At 44.9% G+C, this 21,284-nt stretch overlaps 1 protein-coding gene across 1 annotated transcript; it reads right to left on the reverse strand.

Moving 5' to 3' along the window:
* Positions 1–4,888: 4,888 nt before the first annotated feature.
* On the reverse strand, positions 4,889–20,241 carry CTDSP1 (CTD small phosphatase 1). The gene is made up of 7 exons (XM_021002808.2): positions 20,016–20,241; positions 16,691–16,839; positions 14,572–14,673; positions 14,324–14,380; positions 13,289–13,381; positions 12,623–12,808; positions 4,889–12,348 (listed from the first exon to the last, which is right to left on the reverse strand). The coding sequence occupies exons 1-7, from the start codon at positions 20,080–20,082 to the stop codon at positions 12,220–12,222; spliced, it is 783 nt and encodes a 260-aa protein (XP_020858467.1). The 5' UTR covers positions 20,083–20,241; the 3' UTR covers positions 4,889–12,219.
* Positions 20,242–21,284: the final 1,043 nt, after the last annotated feature.

Here is a 21,284-nt window from a genome sequence, read left to right on the forward strand (position 1 = left end):
CTGGTAGAATTATAAAATAGTCCAACCAGTTTGTTTTGGTTTTTTTGGCAACGGGGATTAAGTGACTTGCCCAGGGTCACACAGCTAGTAAGTATCAAGTGTTTGGTCTGAGGCCAGATTTGAACTCAGGTCCTCCTGACTTCACGGCTGGTGCTCTATCCACTGTACCACCCAGCTGCCCCTATAGTCTAACCAGTTTGGAAAACAATGTAGAAATATGTGTTGCAAGTTGCAAAATTATCCATATGCTTTAAGCCATCAGTATCACTATTGGGTTTATACTCAAGAGAGTAAACATGTAACAGTACAAAAATATTCATAAGAACCCAATTTGTAATAGCAAAAAAAAAAAAAGGAAACAAGTTATGTTCCTACTGATTAGGAAATGGCTGAACATATTGTGCCATATGAACTTAATTTAAAATTCCTGCACCATAATAGAAAACAAAGAGGAAGATTTCAAAGAAATATAGAAAGATTTGTAAGAAGAGATGCAACAAACAAAAAAGAACTACAGGAAATGGCTGAACATATTGTGCCATATGAACTTAATTTAAAATTCCTGCACCATAATAGAAAACAAAGAGGAAGATTTCAAAGAAATATAGGAAGATTTGTAAGAAGAGATGCAACGAACAAAAAAGAACTACATAAACAATTACTACAATGAGGTAAATGAAGATGATTTTATTTATTTATTCTTATTTTTTAATTGAACAAAGTCACAGACCCTTTTTTATTGAAAAGGTAGCCATGAAAATATAAACAACTACCAAATCATATACTTACTTTCCCATCTATTAAATATCTTTGTAAAAATTATGCATTCTTAGACAAAAGAATAAAAAGGAAAAAGGCAATTGAGAAAGGAAAAAAGACATTTTTAAATGACAGCAAAATAGATAAAAACTACTGGACAATATTAGTACTAATTTGTAAATTATACAATCATGTAAATGGATACAATTATTGGTACAATTATATATATGTATTATACAATTATATGAATTGATAAATTAGTACCAATAATCATCTTTTCTCTTTAGAAATGGAAAACCACTAACACACAAGGCTGTGTGTACTATGGAATCAATCATAATAGCGTCTTCCTGACCTGTTTTCAAGGATTGTATACTGTGTTAGGACTCTGGAGGCTTGTATAATGTGTAGAAAGCAAAATTGATCAACATTTTCCTAAAAAATTGGTTTTTTTGCCCTGGGAAGCTGCTTGAGATCATTGAAAGGTATGTACTCTCCCACATGCCACGCTGGATAGCTAGGTAGCACAGTGTATAGGGTACCAAAGCCTGGTGTAAGGAAGATCTGAGTTCAAATGGGACCTCAGAAATTTATTAGCTGCGCAACCCTGGACAAGTCATTTAACCCTGTTAGCCTCAATTTCCTCACTATAAAATGAGCTGGAGAAGGAAATGGCAAACCACTCCAGTGTCTCTGTATTCCCACAGGGATTTAGTAAGCACTTAATAAATACTATCATAAATTTAAAGCATTTTTTTTATATGGCTATTGATAGCTTGGATTTTTTCTTCTGAAAATTGCATATTCATATCCTTTAACCATTTATCAATTAGGGAATGATTCTTATTCTTATAAATTTGATTGAGTTTACTATATTGCTTAGAAATGAAATCTCTATCAGAGAGACTTGCTGCAAAGATTCCCTGCCCCCATTTCCCGCTTCTCTTCTATTAGCTGCATTAATTTTGTTTGTGCAAAACTTTTTAATTTTATGTAATCAAAATTGTTCATTTTGCCTTTTACGAACCTTTCTACCTTTTGATTGGTCATGAACTTTTTACCTGTGCATAAATCTGACAGTTAATTTCTTCCTTGCTCCTGTAATTTGATTATGATGCCATATTTTCTGTCTAAATTATGTTTCCATTTGGAGTTTGTCTTGGTATATAGTATTAGATGTGGGTCTACACTAGTTTCTGGCAAACTGTTTTCTAGTCTTCCCAACAATTTTTGTCCAATCATGAGTTCTTGCCCCAATAGCTGGGATCTTTGGGTTTATCAAACACTAGGTTACTATGTTCATTTGTTTCTATATGTTGTATACCTAATCTATTCCACTAATCCACCCATTTATTTCTTGTTGTTCAGTTGTTTTTCAGTCATGTCTGATTCTTCATGACCCTGTTTGGTGGTTTCCTGGCAAAAACACTGGAACGGTTTGCCATTTCCTTCTCCAGTTGGTTAAGGCAAACAGAGGTTAAGTGACTTGCTCAGGGTGACAGAGTTATTAAGTATCTGGAGCCAGATTTGAATCCACATCTTTCTGATTCCAGGTCTAGCTCTATTTCTTACCCATTAACAAATTTTGACAATTATGACTTTGTAGTATGGTTTGAAATCATGAACTACTAGGCCCCCTTCCCATTTTTTTCATTTATTCTCTTGATATTCATTTGTTCTTCCAAATGACTTTTGTTATTTGTTTCTAATGTGATAAAGTTGTCCTTCAGTAGTTTGATTGGTATGGCCTTGAATAAGTAAATTAATTTAGGCAGTATTGTCATTTTTATTACATTGGCTCGGCCTACCCATGAGTAGTTAATATTAATATTTAGATCTACCTTTATGTAAAGAACGTTTTATAATTGTGTTCATAAAATTCCTGTGTATGTCTTTGGCAAGTAGATTCCTAAATATTTTAGGCTGTCTTCAGTTATTCTGAATTGAGTTTCTCTTTCTCTTCCTGCTGGATTTTGTTGATAATATACAGACATGCTGGTAATTTGTGTGGGCTTATTTTATATCCCATAACTTTGCTGAAGTTTTTCATTGTTCCAATTAGTTTTTTTAGTTTAATCTCTAAACCTCAATGCTTTCGAGATCACACAGCCTCCAGGATAGATATCCTGAGTGAGTGCACTTGCTGTGGTCTTGGCCCTCTTTAAAACTTCTGAAATAACATTTCATTTTCCTCCTATAGCATCCTGAAGAGTCATAAATAGGACTTTGACCCAAGGCAGGGACTTTCCCTAGCATGAGAAACTTGTAGGGTGGCTGATAGCACTCCTCTAAGGAAGAAGGTCTGGCCTGGGCCTGGAGGAGGGAGGGGCAGCAGGCATAGATAGCTGTGGCCAGGTGGAATCTATCACCCCAGGCTCATGAGAGTGGAGGAGGGTGAAGGCCTCCTCTAGAGGGTCAACTGGAATATCTCACAGGTTTCTTCAGGGAAAAAAAGAGTAGAAGCCAGGGATAGTGGGACTGAGCTCTGGCCAGGCTTAGAGGTGGAAAGGGACACCCAGGCCCCCTGAACTATCCACCTAGTCTCCCTCAAAGTTTACAGCGGTGGTCCAAGGCCTACCTACCCTTCTGCAGCTCTTGTTTCTGAGCAGCCCAGGAACCAGAAACAGTGGGAGTGGGCATTGAAGGGAAATTGTATCTGTACCCGTTCAGGAGGGCCATAGCTTACTGGGAATACCTCTGCCTTCTGGATTCCAGGGATTTTTTTCTCTCAAAGTTTTGTCCTTCTCAGCTTACCAAGCTTTCTTATGGTCTGGAGTCCAGGTGTTGGTAAGAGAAACTAGATTAAAGTGTGATGAGCTGACCTGTAGGCTGGGGTGGGGGGCACACTCTTTAGCACCTCAGCCCTTGCTCGGCTACCCCAGGGATGGGCAGACAGGTCTCCAGACCAAGCTCTCTGCAGACTCTCAGCCCAGTCAGCCTGGAGGGTGAGGGGGGTGGGCTGACATGGCCTGTAAGATGTAGTTCTTTCCTTTTGTTATATTGTTCGGTGCTGGCAGGCCCCTTCTGACTTTTCTTCAAGAAGGGATTCATAATCTAGAAGCATGAGGCTTCTGAATAGTCCCAAGTCACTGGATGGTTTTCCTAGTCTGAGACATGCTTTCTAACACTTTTTGCCATGCCCACCTTTCACAGCCGATGTCAATGAATATCCCAGTATACATCAACATAATTTTGAGTTCCTTGTCAAATTCCTTACCTCTGCATCTTCGTTACCTTCTGCTGCTGCAGAAGCTGTGGTGATCTACCTGCCATAGAAGCTTCTCTTGTAACTAAGAAGGTCTGTTAAAGCAAACATGTAATTACCACTGTGATTGTTGGTTTTCTTATGAGAGGTAACCAGGTGTTCCATGAAATAATGCTGCTTGTCACTCTTGGGCCTGAAATAAAACCAGCTCTGCCAATGTCTCTGTTCCTTTCTCCATGGATAGATAACCTGTAAATCATCCTTCCATTTGGTGCCAACTTTCATTTGTCTTCTGCTTTATCTAATTAAAATGGCAATATGGACGTAGTTCAGTTATTTCTATAGTATTGTTGGACAACTATATCACATTTAGAGCGCAGCACTATTGGTTAATGTTTATAGGCACTTAAAGACCTGATTCTTAGGAAAGAAAATGGAGTAAGCATTTATTAAGCACTTACTATGTGCCTGGCATTACACTAAGCTCCTTTACAAAGGTCTTATTTGATCCTTACAAAAACACGATGAGGGCAGTGCTATTTTCTCCCCATTTTACAATTCAGGAAACTGAAGCAGACAAAGATTTAAGTGGCCTGTCCAGGGTCACAGAGCTAATAAGTGCATTAGATTGGATTTGAATTCAGATCTTCCAGACTCCAGGCTCAGAGCTCTATCTGTTGAGCCACTTAACTAACTACCTCTCCTATTTCCTGTGTATAGGAGCAAGCCTGAGTGACTTAATAAGTATAGCTTCTAGGGGCATCCCCCAACCAGCAGATGGGACCCCTCAATGAGACTGTCTTGAGTTCAAAGTGTTCTGTGAGCCTTGATCCACACAAAACCATAGCTTACAAAGCCCTCCTCCCTCTAACTGATCTGTTTATTTTTGCTAGTTAGCCAGACACAATTAACTCAAACCAAAGACACATTGACAAAGTTTAATAAGAAAGTAGCAATCATCCATTTCCCCCATAAATTTGAAAACATACTCTTACACAAATATACATTCCATCTGTCAGAAGAGTGGAGACTCATAAAGAATATTCAGAGTCACATACATGGGTTTCCGTGCTTCAGGGATGCCCATGTCTTCTAGTGATGACACCATACTGCTCTCTGAGGATCTCTGCTAAGTGATGGTCTCTGCTAGGCATGTTGTCTCTACAAGTTTTTCTGCCTAATAGCCTCTAGTGATTAATTATTGACAATGCTCAACTGGTCCCCCGGTGAATGCTGGCCACTGCCAGGCACAGATCCGCTGGGCATTGGGTTGTGGAGCCCCTTTTTGCTTCCATGTTCTTGCTTCAGCTGAGGCGCAACCTTTCCCCTTAAGAGTTAGAGTGGACCCTACAAAGTCAGAGCTTTAGCTCTTTTGGGGAAAGCAACACTCTTACACACCCATTTGTTGGATGAGGGAGAAAAAACCTTCAGCAGTTTTTCTTCCCTTTCCCTTAGGGAGCCTGTTGTCAGAGCCTTTGCTAAAATGAGTGTCTCCTTCCCAAAAGGATTCTTCAAATCTTAAAAACACAGTACAGTTTCAGCTAACTAGTGCCCACAGGCTTAAATCTATTTTTAACCTCCATTGCCTGCTTACTAAAGGCATGGCCTCCCATCAGAAGCTTTAAGGGTCAGAAAATCCTTGTTTAATTGCCTGGAGGGGATCTTGTCCTCTCATACCCATTACACAGGGCTGCCAAAGAAATAATTTGGGTTCCTCAGGTGTGGAAGTGAGGGGTGAGGTTAAATCCTGCACATCAGAAAAGACCCATCCCCTGTAACCACCCATTCTTCAAGCCCAGATGGGACTACCTCTCAGTCTTAGATACGGGAGATAGAGACAAGGGAACCACATGGCCCCATGAGAAGAGAAAATCACATGGCCTGAAAATCGTAACAGCAGAGTGGTATGAGTCCCTGAACTTTTAGATGTGGGAAGAAGTATTGGTAGTTCTGGGACTCAACATTATAGAGAGGAGAGAGGAATGCCTGGGAATGCCTGAAGGATGCAAGAATCCTGGATTGAAGAGAAGCAAGTAGACCGAGTTATCATGTGGAGGAACAAACATGGACCTTCTCTATTACTGTGGATCATTCAGATGGTGCAGTTCTGATGGGAATGGGGGTGTCCTTCTTTTTTTTAGTAATTTATTTTGATTTATCAACAATCACTTCTGTAAGCTTTTGAGTCTTAAATTTTTCTCCTCCTCCCTCCTCACCTCTCTCCTCAACACAGCACGCAATCTGACATAGGCTATACATACACATTCCTATTAAACATATTTTCACATTAGTGATGTTGTAAGTAAGAATTAGAACAAATAGAAGGAACCACCAGAAAGAGGAAACAAAACACAATAGAAGGAAAAAAAAGAAAATAGCATGCTTTGATCTGCATTCAAACTCCATAGTTCTTTCTCTGGATGTGGATAGCATTTTCCATCATGAGGCCTTTGGAGAAGTCTTAGATCCTTGCATTGCTGAGAAGGGCTAAGTCTATCAATAGTCATGGAACGACGTGGCTGTTACCGTGCACAACGTTCTCCTGGTTCTGCTCACTTCACTCAGCATCAGTCCATGCAAGTCTTTCCAGATTTTTCTGAAGTCTGCCTGCTCATCATTCCTTACAGCACAATAGTATTCCATTACATTCGTATACCACAACTTGTTCAGCCATTCCCCAATTGATAGGCATCCTCTCAATTTCCAATTCTTTGCCACCACAAAAAGAGCTGCTATAAATATTTTTGTACATATGGGTCCTTTTCCCATTTGTATGATCTCTTTGGGATACAGCCCTAGAAGTGCTATTACTGAGTCAAAGGGTATGCACAGTTTTTTTAGGCAATTGAGGTTAAGTGACTTGCCCAGGGTCACACAGCCAGTAAGTGTCAAGTGTTTGGTCTGAGGCCAGATTTGAACTCAGGTCCTCCTGACTTCAGGGCCGGTGCTCTACCTACTGCAGCCCAGCCACTTAGCTGCGCCAAGGTATGCACATTTTTATAGTCCTTTGGGCATAGTTCCAAATTGCTCTCCAAAATGGTTGGATCACCACAACTCCACCAACAATGCATTAGTGTTCCCATTTTCCCAAATCTTCCCCAACATTTATCATTTCCCTGTTTTTTCATGTTGGCCAGTCTGATAGGTGTGATATGGTACCTCAGAGTTCTTTTGATATGCATTTCTCTAATTAATAGTGATTTAGAGCATTTTTTCATATGACTATAAATGGCTTTAATTTCTTCATCTGAGAACTGCCTGTTCATATCCTTTGACCATTTATCAATTGGGAAATGACTTGTATTCTAATAAATTTGACTTAATTCTCTATACATTTTAGAAATGAGGCCCTTATCAGAGAGACTGGTTGTAAAAATTCTTTCCCAATTTTTTACTTTCCTTCTAATCTTGGTTGCATTGGCTTTGTTTATGCAAAAACTTTTCAATTTAATGTAATCAAAGTTATCCGTTTTGCATTTCGTAATGTTCTCTATCTCCTGTTTGATCATGAATTCTTCTGTTCTCCATAAATCTGATAGGTAAACTATTCCTTGCTCTCCCAGTTTGCTTACAGTATCAGCCTTTATATCTAAATCATGAACCTGGGGATACCCTTAAAACCTCAAGGAGAGCCCCAAGCAGAGTAACACTATGGGTCTGGAGGGCTATGAATCTCTTCTTTAACATTTCCAGCAACAAGGAACCCCCTGTTTTATTAAGGCTACCTGTCCCATTGTTGGATATAGGATCCTAGAGAAGAGAAGGTGAGGGGGGTTCACTGAAAGGTGCTAAGTCCCTTTTAGCAATTCCAGGTTTGTTTTCTTTCTGGGAGAACAAAGTCTGAAGTATAGGTAGTACTACAAATATAGACTAGACTGTATAGATTGGGAGGTGGGAAGCATTGCTGTTGAGGATGGAAAAGGAAGATGTGATTCACCATAGAGGGAAGGAGAATTGTTTTGATTTATAATGGGACTGTTAGTCCCTTAGGTTGTTTCCTATCCTTTCTAAGTGGGATGAAATAAAGGCTGTCTAGAATCTATGATATATAGTGTTGACTCAAGTATTTGCATAGGCGCTGAGGACCCTTTCACCCACATATGTAGAAACCTGAGGCTCCCAGGAGGTATGTATGTATGTTGTATGTTGTCCCTTCATTCTGGAGGTCCAATGACATCACAAGGGTGAATCTCAATGGGAAGGACTGCACGAGCTGAGGAGTAATTTATGAGAAACTACTAGTTCATGTCAGGTTCAGAGATGAGTGTTCTGGGCTCTGTGCTCCATCTGTCTCTCTGCCACTGCAGAAAAGGTTGAGTAGGGTCCCACAAGTTGTATTTGTTTTTTGGATGGCCAAAACATTCATCGCCTGAGGACAAAGTTCCTCCTCACCTCCACCTGCTGGCCTGTTTCAGGGCTGAGTTCAAAGGTCACCTTCTTCTGCAAGAGGACTTTCTTGGTCCATCCTAATGCTAGTGCCTTCTGAGATTTCCTCCCATTTATCTTGTAGGTATATTCTGTGTTCATAGATGTTTTGCATGTTGTCTCTCTCATTAGACTGTAAGCTCCCTGAGGGTAGTGGCTGGTTTTGCCTCTCATTGTAGCCTACTTGGCAAATCATTTAGCATCTCTGGGCCTCCAGACTTGCCTAAGGTCACAGAGGTAGCAAGCGACCATGATCCAGGTTCCAAAACAGGGTTCTCTGCAACCCCACAGTAGGACTAGATCAGGGTGGAGAATCTGAGGCCTTGAGAAACTACAAGCGAGAGCCTTGCATGCAGGTATTAGTTGTCTTAGCCAATTGTTTTTTATGCCTTTTCCTTCTAAATCTTTGTTGCAAGGGATGGCTCACTGGGTGAGGTAGGGGTGGGGTGCTCTATGTAGGTGATGCCAAAAAAAAAAAAATATATATATATATATAAAAACCAGGATTAAAATACTTACATAAAAAGTTCTTCCTTGTATTGAGCCCACCTATGGGCCCTGCTTCTGCTCAGTTACAACACATGACAGCCCTGCAGATGGAAGCCAGTAAGACAGGAAAAGCAGGGAACCCTGGAGGCCAATCTGATTTCCAGAAGTTCCAAGTATACGAATCAGAATCAGAATTTTAGAGCTGGCAAGTGTCTCAGCAGCCAGCTAGCCCAGCCTAGGCAGACTCCCCCTTACCACTGAATGAGGGATCACACAGCCTTTGCTTGTAAACCTCTAGAACACATTCCTAGGCAGCACATTGTTTTTTTTTCCTGACATCAAGCCCCAAATGCCCTCCTTACCATTCTACTCATTGTTTCTCAATAGAGCAGTAGCCAAACAGAATTAGATTTAACTTTTCTCAGTATAACCTTTAAAATACTTGAGGACATTATCATGGGTTCCCCCTACCCTACCCCTCAGAACCTTCTCCATGTTAAACATCCCCAGTTCTACAATCTTGTGGCCCTCCTCAGCCCTCTAGATCTGGTCTGACCCTGAGAGTAAGAGGGTGGTGGTGGCGACGATAATAACAATAACAATACCTAGCATTTATATACACTTTTAGGATGACAAACTGCTTTACAAATTTTGCCTGTTGTCCCTTGACAGTTATGCCTTTCCTAATGCAGGTCAAGACCACATTAACTGTTTTGGTTGCTATATAATACTGTCGACTCATATTAAGCTTGTAGTTTACTAGGAACCCCAGATTTTCTTCAGACAAGCTGCTTTCTAACCATGTCTTGCCCATCTAACACTTATGAAATTGATTGCTTGATCCCAAGCGTAAGACTTTACTTTGACTGCTATTAAATATCATCTTATCCAGTTTAGTTTAAAGGTTTACTGCACCACCAATTCCTTCCCAGGTTATGGGAGTTCCTGGTTTGCTTTGGGGGTGGGGGGAATGACTGATGTTGCATCTTTAGAGGCCAACCTGCACCCACACATTCTAAGAAATACACAGTTATTAGTCACAAGCTTCCAGACACTCAATCTCTTGCATATAATAACCCCATGGTCAGGACCTCACCCCCAGTCCATTCCCTCTTTTCTCCTCCCCCCAAAAAAGCACACGCAGAGAAAGTGATTGGGAGGGATCTGGTTTTCTCTTTATCGCTCAAGGAACTCCCATCATACCAGGGTCCCACAAAAGGCACTTATACGGAGCTATAGCCTACACCAACCCTGTCCAATCTTCCCTGCCCACCACTCTAGCTCCTTGTTTAAGAGGAATAAGAAAAAACTCTGATATGTATTGCCACGCTGACTCCCCCTTGGCACTGGAAGAGGCCAGTGGGCTGACCTTTGGGTCTGTCTTAGAACCAAGGGGATCAGGGTGGGAAGGAGGGGGCACAGTCTCTGGATTTCTTGGTAGCTACCCCCAATGAGCAAGCATAGAGTTAGGGAGAAGGGCTGTATGGCTTAGATTGGCACCAGAAAAAAAAAGTTTGGTCTGGCCACCAAAATTCCTGACATCCTAATCGCCCTGTAAGGAAACTTTGGGACCAGGAGTCTGCTGGGAAAGAGATCACCTCTGGGCAAAAGGGGGATTCCCACATAGTCACCTTAAGCCAGATGCAAAGCAAGAGGCATATGGAGAGTGGACAGATAGAAGCAGGCATTGAATTGCACTGAGTTGAAGGATGAACTGCTCCCTCCACCTCCCAACCCCATTCGGATGCTTGGAAAGGGAGACAGGAGATCCCAGAGGCTCTCAACTCCACCCTACTTGGGGCTGCAACCAAACCTTTCAGCCAAATTAGCCCCCAGGGGAATATGGGGAAACTAAGAGTGCACCAGACTTAGCTCCGGAACTGGTGGGGCCGGAGCAGGAGTGGAGCAGGGGAATGAGGAACTGGAATCCCCAAGTCTCACTTGCTCCGTTCAGAAAATAGCAATTTAAAAAATGTAAAAATCCTTTCCCATCCCACCCTCCTTTACCCCTCAGGTCCTAGGCCCAGAAGAGGGATAAGGAGTGATTTCCCACCCTTTCATCCTCCCTGCCCCTTTCCTCTAAAAATCTATATACACATATACATATTTATATGGCACAATGGGGGGCTGGGAGCCCTGGTCCCCAGCCCCTTTTCCCTCCCCTCCCCTAGACCCCACCTGGGGACTGAAAGGGTTAGTCACACCCAAATGGCTGCTTCATTTGGCCTGGAACATTAATGGTTAAGGCAGATGTGACAGAAAGGAGGGATGTGGGGGAGGAGGGGGGGAAAGGCAGGAAGAGCCAGGGGAAGCTGGGCCTCCCAGGCCTGAGAATGTTACATTACTGAGGGGATTCCCATATTTGCCCCCTAGCCCACCCCCTGCAGACCCTAGGGGTCAGAGGCAATATCTGTGGGTCCTTTTCAGGTCTAGGGCAGTAGGCCCTTCTTTCACATGCCTCAGTGTCCCCATTTGCAATAGTCATCCTCCCCCTTTTAAGAGGCACTAATTGAAAGAGTCCATTTCAGAGGGAAAGTGTGGGAGCTGCCCTAAAGAGATATAGAATCAAATCTCCCCTCCCATCCTTCTCAACTGGACTGTTTTTAGGGAGAAACCCGCTTTGGGGACATCTCCTACATTTTTCCTTACCACCCCCAACCTCTGGGAAGAAAGGCTCTGAACAAGGCACTTTGCATCCAACCTTGCCTACCAAGAAGGGCAGGCTGGGGTGGGGGGGGGAGTGGCAGTTCAGGGGGCTGACGCACTAGGCCACAGGACAAGAACCATTACCCTCTACTCCCCTTCCCCCACCTCCCTAAGAAGGGTCCCCAACATTTGGCAGCAGAGAAACTCAGCAACACTGGAAGAGAGGAAAGAGAACAGAAGGGTAGGGGGTCCCCACCTCCAACCTTAACCCCCCTCCACAGTCCCATTTCTGGGGCAGGAGAGTATCTAAGGCACTGATGCTTGGTACTAAAGGACCCAGCCAGATGTGGAGGGAGTCAGACAGAGGAGGTGAGGCCTGAAGCCTGAGGTCATCTTCGGTCTTGCAGCTCCTTTGTGTCTCTGATCACTCTCATCCACTCCTCCCATTGTGGATCTGGTGAGGCAGGCTGGGCTGGCTGGTGGCAGTGGTAAGGGGATAGAGTCCTTCCCCATGGCACTGAATTTAAAAATTGATTCATTTCTTAAAAAAAAAAAAGGAAGAGGGTGATAGGAAGTTCAAGTGTGAAAAGAGGGGATCAGCTTCCATGATGCTGAGGTGGGGGCTCATGGGTAGCTCTGTGACACAAGCAGGGGGCTTAGGAGCTGGGTGACGGGGAGGGGCACCAGCCCCACCACTAGCTCTCAGTCCGCTGTTGTTTGAGCACCGAGTAGACATCATCAACACGGCTGAGCCGTTCAAAGAAAGGAAGGAGATCCTGTAGCTCTGTGTCGCCCATGTTATCAAACCACGAGGCCACTGGTACCTAAGAAGAAGGATGTGGACCATGGAGGAGGGTGAAGGCTACGGCAGGGATCCCGTTCCATCGTGCCAGTCCCACTGGGTCAACAATCCCATGTCACCCTGTCTTAAGATGGTTCCTGGAGGGGTCCGTCCAGAGTAGGGAGATCCACTGGCCTCTCTTCATCAGCCCTGCTAATCTCCAAATCCTTTGTCCCCCTTGATCCACTCCTCCGCTCAGTCTCAAACTCCAGCACTCTGACTCCTTCCTCCCCTTCCCAGCTATCCCTCATACTCACAGCATTGTCTGGGTGGAAGACGTAGGAGGCTGGAGAATTGTCCAAGATGAGCACCCTCCGAAGGTCCCGACCCAGACGGCTCAGGTCTTTGACGTAGTTCCCTCGGTGGAAGACGCAGGACTCTCGAAAGAGCCGGGCCCGAAAAGACCCCCACTTGTCCAACAGGTCAGCAACAGGGTCTGCATACTGGGAGGGAGTGGGGGTCAGAAATGGAAGGCATGATGTACAGCGTGTTAGATTTGGTGTAGGGAAGACCTGAGGTTTCATTCAATCCAGCTTCAGCTAACTAGCAAGGGCAAATCACTTAAATAATAACAAATAATGTTACATAGTAACAACATTTGCCACACAGGGTTGTTAGGAGATCAAAGGAGATAACATCAAGTGCTTTGCAAACTTTGCAATGCTACATAAATGCTATTATTACTATTACTACTATTGTTACTATTAATTATTGTTATTATAGTAGGAGGGCTTGAAGGGGAAGTCAGGACCTCCCTAGGAAGTTGGCCTGACTAGTGGTGAGGAATGATGAGGACTCAGGAGAGAAGTCCTAACTCTTATACTCACCCACCTTATAGGAAAATGAGAGGGAAGGAATGGGGGCCTATCCAGGGAGCTGCTGTACAGCAGTGAGGGAAGAGGGTGATGAAGGGAGGGGCTCACCTTGGCCAGGCTGGCTGTGAAGAGCACACACTCAAACAGCTCCCCCATCCGCTGCAGGAACTCATCCACGTGGGGCCGTTTCAGCACATAGACCTGGGGGCAGGGTCAGTGAGGGGACTGGCCTGGCCGAGGAGGGGAAGACTTGCCAGCCACCCTCCCATGGGAATTGAAGATGGAGAAGCCCAGAAACATTAGCTGATCCAAAAGCCCAGGGACTGAACTCCCCTATTCGCCACACCCGACGCTGCCACTATGACTAATTCCCTGACTCTACCTGTCTCATAGAAGGAATGAGGTCACATTCAGATTGCTAGGGGAAAGGCCTACAGGTGAGGCAGGGGAACAGGACAGGGTACCCTAGGGCCCCCCTCACCCCAAGTGATGCTGGGTACCAGCCCCCGAACCAAGTAATGGAGAACAGGCTGAAGAAAAAACAGCCTATCCTGGATTACTTGAAACGGGTCCCGGCCACAGGGTGGGGTGAGAGGTCGGAGGAGGGCAGAGGGATTTGGGAGAAAAAGGCCCTAGACTTTCTCAACAGAGCCAAAATAAGAAATCAGCTAATTAGCTGTTTGACCTTGGACCAAGTCACTTCCTTCCCCATTCTGGGGATCAATTTCACAATCTGTAAAATGGGATGATTGGACTAGATCAAACATTCTAACCTTTACTGTGTATGGTGAAGTTTATAGATCCTTTCTCAGACTCACAAGACAAAACTCACAGGATTACAAGGGACATAAATTAAACTGTTTAGCACAATTATCAAAATAGCAAAAAAAAAATTTACAGACCCCAGATGAAGGACTCCCAAACCCCCACCCCAAGGCCCCTTCCAGCTCTAACATTCTGAGATTCTAAGTGTGTGGAGAAAGTAGAGAGAATAGTGGGAAGTGAGGAGAACCTAAAGTCTGACAGCCTCAGAAATTCAAAGGAAACCAGTGAGTTTGCCTCTTCTCTGCTTTCTTACCCTTCCGCCCTCCCCCACCCCTCTACTCCCTGCCCTTGACCCTATGGCCCTCCCCATCCACTCACCTGGTGAACCATTCCATCAATCTCCACAGGGATGATGAAGTCTGCATTGTTCACGGGCTGTGGGAAAAGCAAAAAGCCTGTGACCGAGTGACTGAGCTTCGGCTCACTTCCAGCCCCTCCCTCGGAGAGTGAGGCTTCGGGAGGGAGGGGAAACAGGCCAGCCAGTAGAGGGGCATAAGAAGCTCCAGCCCCAAGGCCTTAGAGGGGTCGTGCTGGGGGTTGGGAGGGTCCCAAGGTCAGAATCCAACCTTAAATGAACTGTGCACCAACGTCTCATCCAGGTCAATGACCACACAGATTTTGCCCAAGTCCTGGGCTTTGGCCTCAGGAAGAAGATATTTAGCCGGTGCCTGTAGGGAGGATAAAGGGGGACAGGTAACAGGATGGCTGTCCACCAAGAAACAACAGGACAACTCAACGTCCCCAAACGCCTCTTCTTCTAGGCCTCAATCCTGACCTCCCTTTTTGTTAGAGTGTGTGTGTGTGTGTGTGTGTGTGTGTGTGTGTGTGTGTGTGTGTGTGTTTGAGGCAACTGGAGTTAAGTGACTTGCCCAGGGTCACACAGCTAGTAAGTGTCTGAGGCCAAATTTGAACTCAGGTCCTTCAAGGCCACTGCTCTATCCACTGCACCACCTAGCTGCCCCTCAATCCCTACTTCCTAAGGAACACTTCCTCAGCAGCCCCTCCTCAGGAGAGCAGTGAAGTGTCCCAGATGGAAAATCAAATGCCCAGGATTCTGGTTGCGGCTCTGATACTCACTTCCAGAAGACCTGGAAGCAAACGATTTCACTTGTCCTCAGTTTCCTCATCTGTAAAATGCAGTTACCTGCCCTATCTTATCTTCCAGGGCCTCTGGAAGGATGAAACGACAAAATGCCTGTATCCTCCAGCCCTTGCAAATGATAAGAATGACAACAACAATAATAAACACCCGATATTTGTAAAGCACTTGAACATTTGAGATATAGCATGTTACTTAATTTGATGCTCATAACGAGGTGGTTTTGGCACAGAAAGCTGACCTTCCAAGAGTATAGAAGACCTGGGCTTAAATGCCCCACTCAGTCACCCAATGACTGACTGTGGCTGTGGGCAAATCACTTAACATACCAGTGCTTAGGAAACTCTGTAAGACTAGACATAGCACAGAAAGGGCCATCACACATTGCTGGAAGGGCTTTCCTCATTCCGGAGCTCTCTGTGCCAAGGAGATCACAGATCCAGTCCCTATCTTTGATCCTTTGAACCATTCCTGTGAGGTAGGAATGGACATTATTTTCCCATGTTGCAAATGTGGAAACTGAGGCTTTGTTAAAGCTAAATGACTCATTTAATTAAATGCATCCATTAAGTATGTGAGGTAGGATACTTAGCCACCATCCACTCTATCATATTAAAGCCAGGGCTAGGCACTGAATGTTTATGGAGTTGAACTGAATTCTATGAAAGCAATTTGAAAAGTTGAGAGCAGTATACAGGTCCCAGAAGTTATTACTCTAATGATTAACTCAAGGGCTCACAAGGGATAACTCAAGATGCCAGACACAGAGACTCTAAGACTCTAAGACTGGCTGACCCCAGAGAAGTAATATTATGAGATCATAGAATTTGAAGTCAGAAGGGACCATAAGCCCCTCAAATCAAAATCCAAATTCCTCATTAAATAAAAATTATTCTAAACTTAAATATTAGAAAAGGACAGAAGACAAAAAATACGATTCTATTTAAAACTGTGAATCTCCATTCCACTGCCTTTTAAAAAAGTATATAATACATACTACACATTACTTTCAAAAGTGTACTCTGCTCCCCTCTGAATGTCCTTCTGTTTTCTTATGCATTAAAAAAATGTTACTATGGCCTTCTGTTTTTTTGGTATCACTACCGACAATCTCCTCTACCACCCCACCCCCCCTTTAAATTAAAAATTGAAGGAGAAAAAAACCAAGTCTTTGCTTGTCACAAGTTAAGCAGCACTAATGCTTCCTAGTTGTGTGACTCTAGGCAAGACATGCGACCTCTCTGGCCTCAGTTTATTCATCTGTAAAATGGCAATAGTAGCACCCATATGCCCTACCCTCCTCAGATTGTTGCAAAGAAAGCCTGCTGGGGACAGCTAGGTGGTGTATTGGATAGAGCACTGGCTCTGGAGTCAGAAGGACTTGAGTTCAAATCCAATCTCAGATACTTACTAGCTATGTAACCCTTAACCGTGATTGCTCCAGGAAAAAAAAATAGAAAGAAAGCAGGCATGCTGGGAACCTTAAAAGGTCGTCTAAATGTAAGTGATTTGTTCATTAATAATTGGTGATGCAGATGACAATAATTATACTGCCCCTTGAGGGGAAAACCTGACAGTTTACTGACCTTGGGAACAGTCCCATTCTCCTCCACCAGCAGCGGGGCATTATTGTTGATGGGCACAGGATCAGTGTCATCGTGGCACAGGCAGCAAAACAGAGAGTGAAAGATTCCTCGGCTCCGGGGTTTCTTCGAAGGTGATGACGGCTGATCACCTGTAGAGTCCAAAGAGGATATGTCGGCCTGATTGACAGGAGCACCAAGACCCACACTCAGCCCGACCCTTTGTCAAGATCGGAACATAAAAAAAGCCAGGATGCTTGGGGAGAATGAGGAAGGTAGCATGATACAGCGGAATGAGTCAGAAGGTCCGAGTTCAAATCCTGCTTCTATCCCTCTTACTATTAGTGTATAAATGGCCAAGTCATTTAACTTTTCTTTGCATATGTAAAAAGAGAACTGGGCTCAATGACCTGTGAGGTCTCTGCCAGCTCCAAATCTATGCTCCTATGAATCTAAAACCCTCCAAAAATCCACACTCGGGCCTGAGGCACAAGTCACCTAACCTTGGGGCATTCCCAAGGATGCTAAGTTCCCAGCTGTCTCCTCTCTACTGAAGCCCTGTTCCGTTCCCTGGCTGCCAAGTAGGGGATGAGGCCCACAGACAGCCACCAAACCAGAGGGGACAGTTGCCAGGCAAGCATTTCCTCAGTCAAACTTGGCTGCTTCCAACCCGTGGGGCTGAATCCTTGACTCTCAACCTGTGGGTTCCCCCTAAGGGAAGTCAAAGGAAATCAGTTCAGGTCAGGAAGCAGACCAAGATTTGAAAAATGATGCTAATGAAGAATTCAGCATAGTGTGAAGCCATGCATCAACAAGATGACCCTGGTAACATACAGGGAAAACAACTCTGAGACATCAGAACTTTGAGGGAGAAATGGTGACGCACATCAGCCGCCTCTTAGAGAGAAGCCATGGAACAGACGAACAGACAAACAGACGTGCAGAATGGGACATTTGTAAGATACTGCCAAGGGGATTCTTTATTTTTACTGACTAGATTTACGGCTTAAAAGAGAAGGCCCGGGGGTAGAGAGGCGGACAGTTTAGTGTGTAATGACAGAGGGACCGAAAGAAAGAAAAGAGACCCAGTAAAACATTCAAAACAAAAAAGTTCAGAAGGGGACACAGGGCAATTTTATTACTACCTTCTTAAGTTTAAGATACATTTTTTAAAAAAATGAACATAAGAGCTCATGGTTTTATACACAATCCTTGTTCATTGGTGTATACTGAAGTATTTGTGTTTGTTGGCGACAAGTTTGTGCGGGGGGGAGGGGGGGGGGACGGACGGACAAGTTTACAAGGGATAACTCAAGATGCCAGACACAGAGACTCTAAGACTCTAAGACTGGCTGACCCCAGAGAAGTAATATTATGCAATGAGATCACAGAATTTGAAGTCAGAAGGGACCATAAGCCCCTCAAATCAAAATCCAAATTCCTCATTAAAAAAAATTATTCTAAACTTAAATATTAGAAAAGGACTGAAGACAAAAAATATGATTCTATTTAAAACTGTGAATCTCCATTCCACTGCCTTTTTAAAAAGTATACAATACATTCTACACATTACTTTCAAGAAAGTGTACTCTGCTCCCCTCTGAATGTCCTTCTGTTTTCTTATGCATTAAAAAAATGTTACTACGGCCTTCTGCTTTTTGGTATCGCTACCGCTAATCTCCTCTACCACCCCACCCCCCTTTAAATTAAAAATTGAAGGAGAAAAAAACCAAGTCTGCTTGTCACAAGTAAGCAGAGTCTACCAAAAACCAATTTACAAAATTGCCAGGTCCAAAATTCTATGTCTCTGCACTTTATGTCAATTACTTCTGTCTTAATTTTACAAATGAAGAAACTGAGGTTTCAGAGTCATTTGCTCAAGGATCAAATAGGTGGTAAACAGCAAAGTGAGAATTTGAACTTAGATCTGTGTTCTTTTCCCTATCCAAGGGCAGATTTCTTTCTCTCAGTCACTCCTGGCCTTGCAATTAGACCCTTAGATCGAGGGGCCAGGCAATCTGCTGACACTGCCCTAGCTATTACCTCCCACCAACTCCCTTCCTGCCTTCTGGCTCCTCCCTCTGGAAATTAGGGTTCAATGTCCACAGCGCCAGCTGGCACTAGGGGGGAGGCAGGAGAACAGCCAGACACTGGTGAGCCTGTACTCCATCCCACACCATCTGGACCGACACGTCTCAGTCCCTGTCCCCTCATGCTCTCCTCCCCTTAGACCTGAAGCAGCTCTAACCTCCTGCACCCCTAGCTCACCGAACTTCAGGGACTGGGGTCTTCCCGCCCCTGCAGTTGGATAATAAGGAAGTTGGGTTAACCATGATAGCACACTCGATAACGTCAATTTCAATCCAGTTGGGAGACCCAGTCTCTGAATGGAGCTCCCACTTCGATGCTATGTGAGCGTAGAAGGGTGCTCAAAGCAAGCCTGCTGGGGAGTGATAGAAAGCTGGGGGTGGGGTCGGGGTTTGAAAACAAGTGACGTTCTTCTGGTGTATGCCGTGTATGCTCAGATAGGGTATCCCCCCACCCCAAATGTGCATACACATGCCCAAGTTTCTGACTGCCTGATCCCTCTCTCTCCTCATCCCCCTTGCTAGGGTACGATTAAATCTGCTCCAAGCTGGGCTGGGTGGCCCTAAGAAGTGGCTGTCCTCGGAATCAATACTTTCAAGCTCGAGTCAGGAAGTGGGGGGGAAGGAGCGGCGCGGAGCACCCCCTCCCCACTCCACCCGGCCCATTCTTAGATTAGCAAAGTACAGTCCCCTCACTCCCCCGACCCACAGCATACACCCCCTCCTCGTCACCACCCCAACCTGACACCTGGCTCAGAAGGGGGTGGAGTCTGAGTGGCCTTGATTCGCCCCCTCCTACCCCCCCAAATATGCAATTCCCCCAGGCGCAGCCCGTTACTTCCCTGGGGCCCCCGCTGCTTGGGTTCAGTTCCCAGACTCCCGGGGTGGGGGTGGGGTGACACGAAAGAAGACCTTGTTGCCTCAGACTACCCCCGCCCCCCACTCCAGCATCCCCTGCCACCTTCCAGCCTCAGTTTCCCCATTCTGGATCAGCGAGAGCGCCAAAGGAGCGAAACCCCGCCCCAAGTCCCCGGAGCTGGTAGTTCAAACTCCCCTCTCCAAGTACTATTTGGTGCTTTGAGATCTTCCAAGAGAGATGGGACAGGCAGTGAAGGCGAGCGAGCGGCCCTTTGGCATTCGGCCGGCCAGTGCACCCCCTCTCTTCTTCCTTCCCCCAGCCCTGCACCCTTCCCTCCTCCAACCTTTCACCCCCTCCCCCCCAGCCCTGCCGGCCGGGCTACCTTTCCCCCGCAGCGGGCTCAGCGCCTCTTCCTTGCTAATCTGAGTGATGACGGCCGAGCTGTCCATGGGGCCAGGCGGGCTTGGGCCGGACTCTGCCCCCGTCGCCCGGCCCCCCCCCCAGCTCGGGCCGGAATGGGGGCGCGGGGGGGAGGGGAGAGGGAAGGAAGGAGGGATCCCCAGGAAATAAGGAGGAGGGGGAGGGAGAAAAAACGGGGGGGAGGGAGGGGGTGCGGAGGAAACTTTGTTACAACATGGAGTTTCCTCCCCGCGAGGCGGATACAAACATGGAACCCGGGCGCCGTTTCAAGGTTCCCCCTTAAAAGGGCGATGACTTCCGAGTAACCAGGTCTCCAGATTCACGCTTCCTCCTCTTTGGTGTGTGGGGGAGGTAGTTTCACCCCGACTGAGTTTATAGGCGGAATTTAATAATTATTGGTAGTTCAGCAGAATCAAATTCAACCAGCTCGGGGCTGGGTCCGAAGTACCGAAGATAATCTTACTATTTAAGTAAGGCTTTCTTTTCTCTGTTTACGAAACATTCCTCATGACTCAAACTCCTCCCCACCCCTCTGGCGGGTATTGTTATTCCCATTTTCCTGATAAAGAAACTGAGACCCAGATTGACCCAAAGGCACACCGTTGATGTTAGATTAGGTTAGATTTAACTGTTGAGATTAGACCCTGTGTTTTCTCGATCTTAGTAGGTCCAGGAATGCCCCAAGCCTATCGAGCCCAAAGGTCGTTGGATTTGGAGTAGGAATGTTTTCCAACTTCCTTGCAGAAGACCGAGGCCCAGATAGACTAGACACTCAAGCCATACTATTCAGTATATTGATTTAACATATAATACACGAGTGGGTATCATATTGCTTGCTTTTTCAATGGGTGGGAGAGAGGCTGGAAGGAGGGAGTTCAGAACTCAACATTTTAAAAAAGTTTAAAAAAGAATAAAATTAATAGAATTAACCAAATATAATGCAAGAGTTATGTGATGACAATATTGATACTACCAGTATTCACCAGCATGGAGCCCAGAGGACCTCCTTAACTTCCAAGAAATGTCCAAGATTCTGTTAATTAATAATGAACATCTGTTCACATGATAATAAAAATTTGATAATAATTAATGATAGCAATAAATTAATAATAACTCACATTTACATGGCACTTTACAATGTTTCCCATCATTGTGGATAATACTGTGTTCAGAATTTGAGAGTCTGTGTCTTAAAGCCCATTTGCCCCGGGGTGAGTCTATGTTTTGTGTG

This window comes from Phascolarctos cinereus, unplaced genomic scaffold, assembly GCF_003287225.1.
Source record: "Phascolarctos cinereus isolate Bilbo 61053 unplaced genomic scaffold, phaCin_HiC Scaffold_7;HRSCAF=346, whole genome shotgun sequence".
In the NCBI taxonomy this organism is placed as follows: domain Eukaryota; kingdom Metazoa; phylum Chordata; class Mammalia; order Diprotodontia; family Phascolarctidae; genus Phascolarctos; species Phascolarctos cinereus.

Bases quoted from the DNA above. Each gene is read 5' to 3' on its own strand.
- CTDSP1 (XM_021002808.2), bottom strand. From the start codon at position 20,082: ATGGACAGCTCGGCCGTCATCACTCAGATTAGCAAGGAAGAGGCGCTG. The intron at 16,840-20,015 runs GTAGCCCGGCCG...TGGACTCTACAG, and splicing joins GAGCCCGCTGCGGGGGAAAG to GTGATCAGCCGTCATCACCT. The intron at 13,382-14,323 runs GTGAGTGGATGG...CCCTGCCCCCAG, and splicing joins TTGATGGAATGGTTCACCAG to GTCTATGTGCTGAAACGGCC.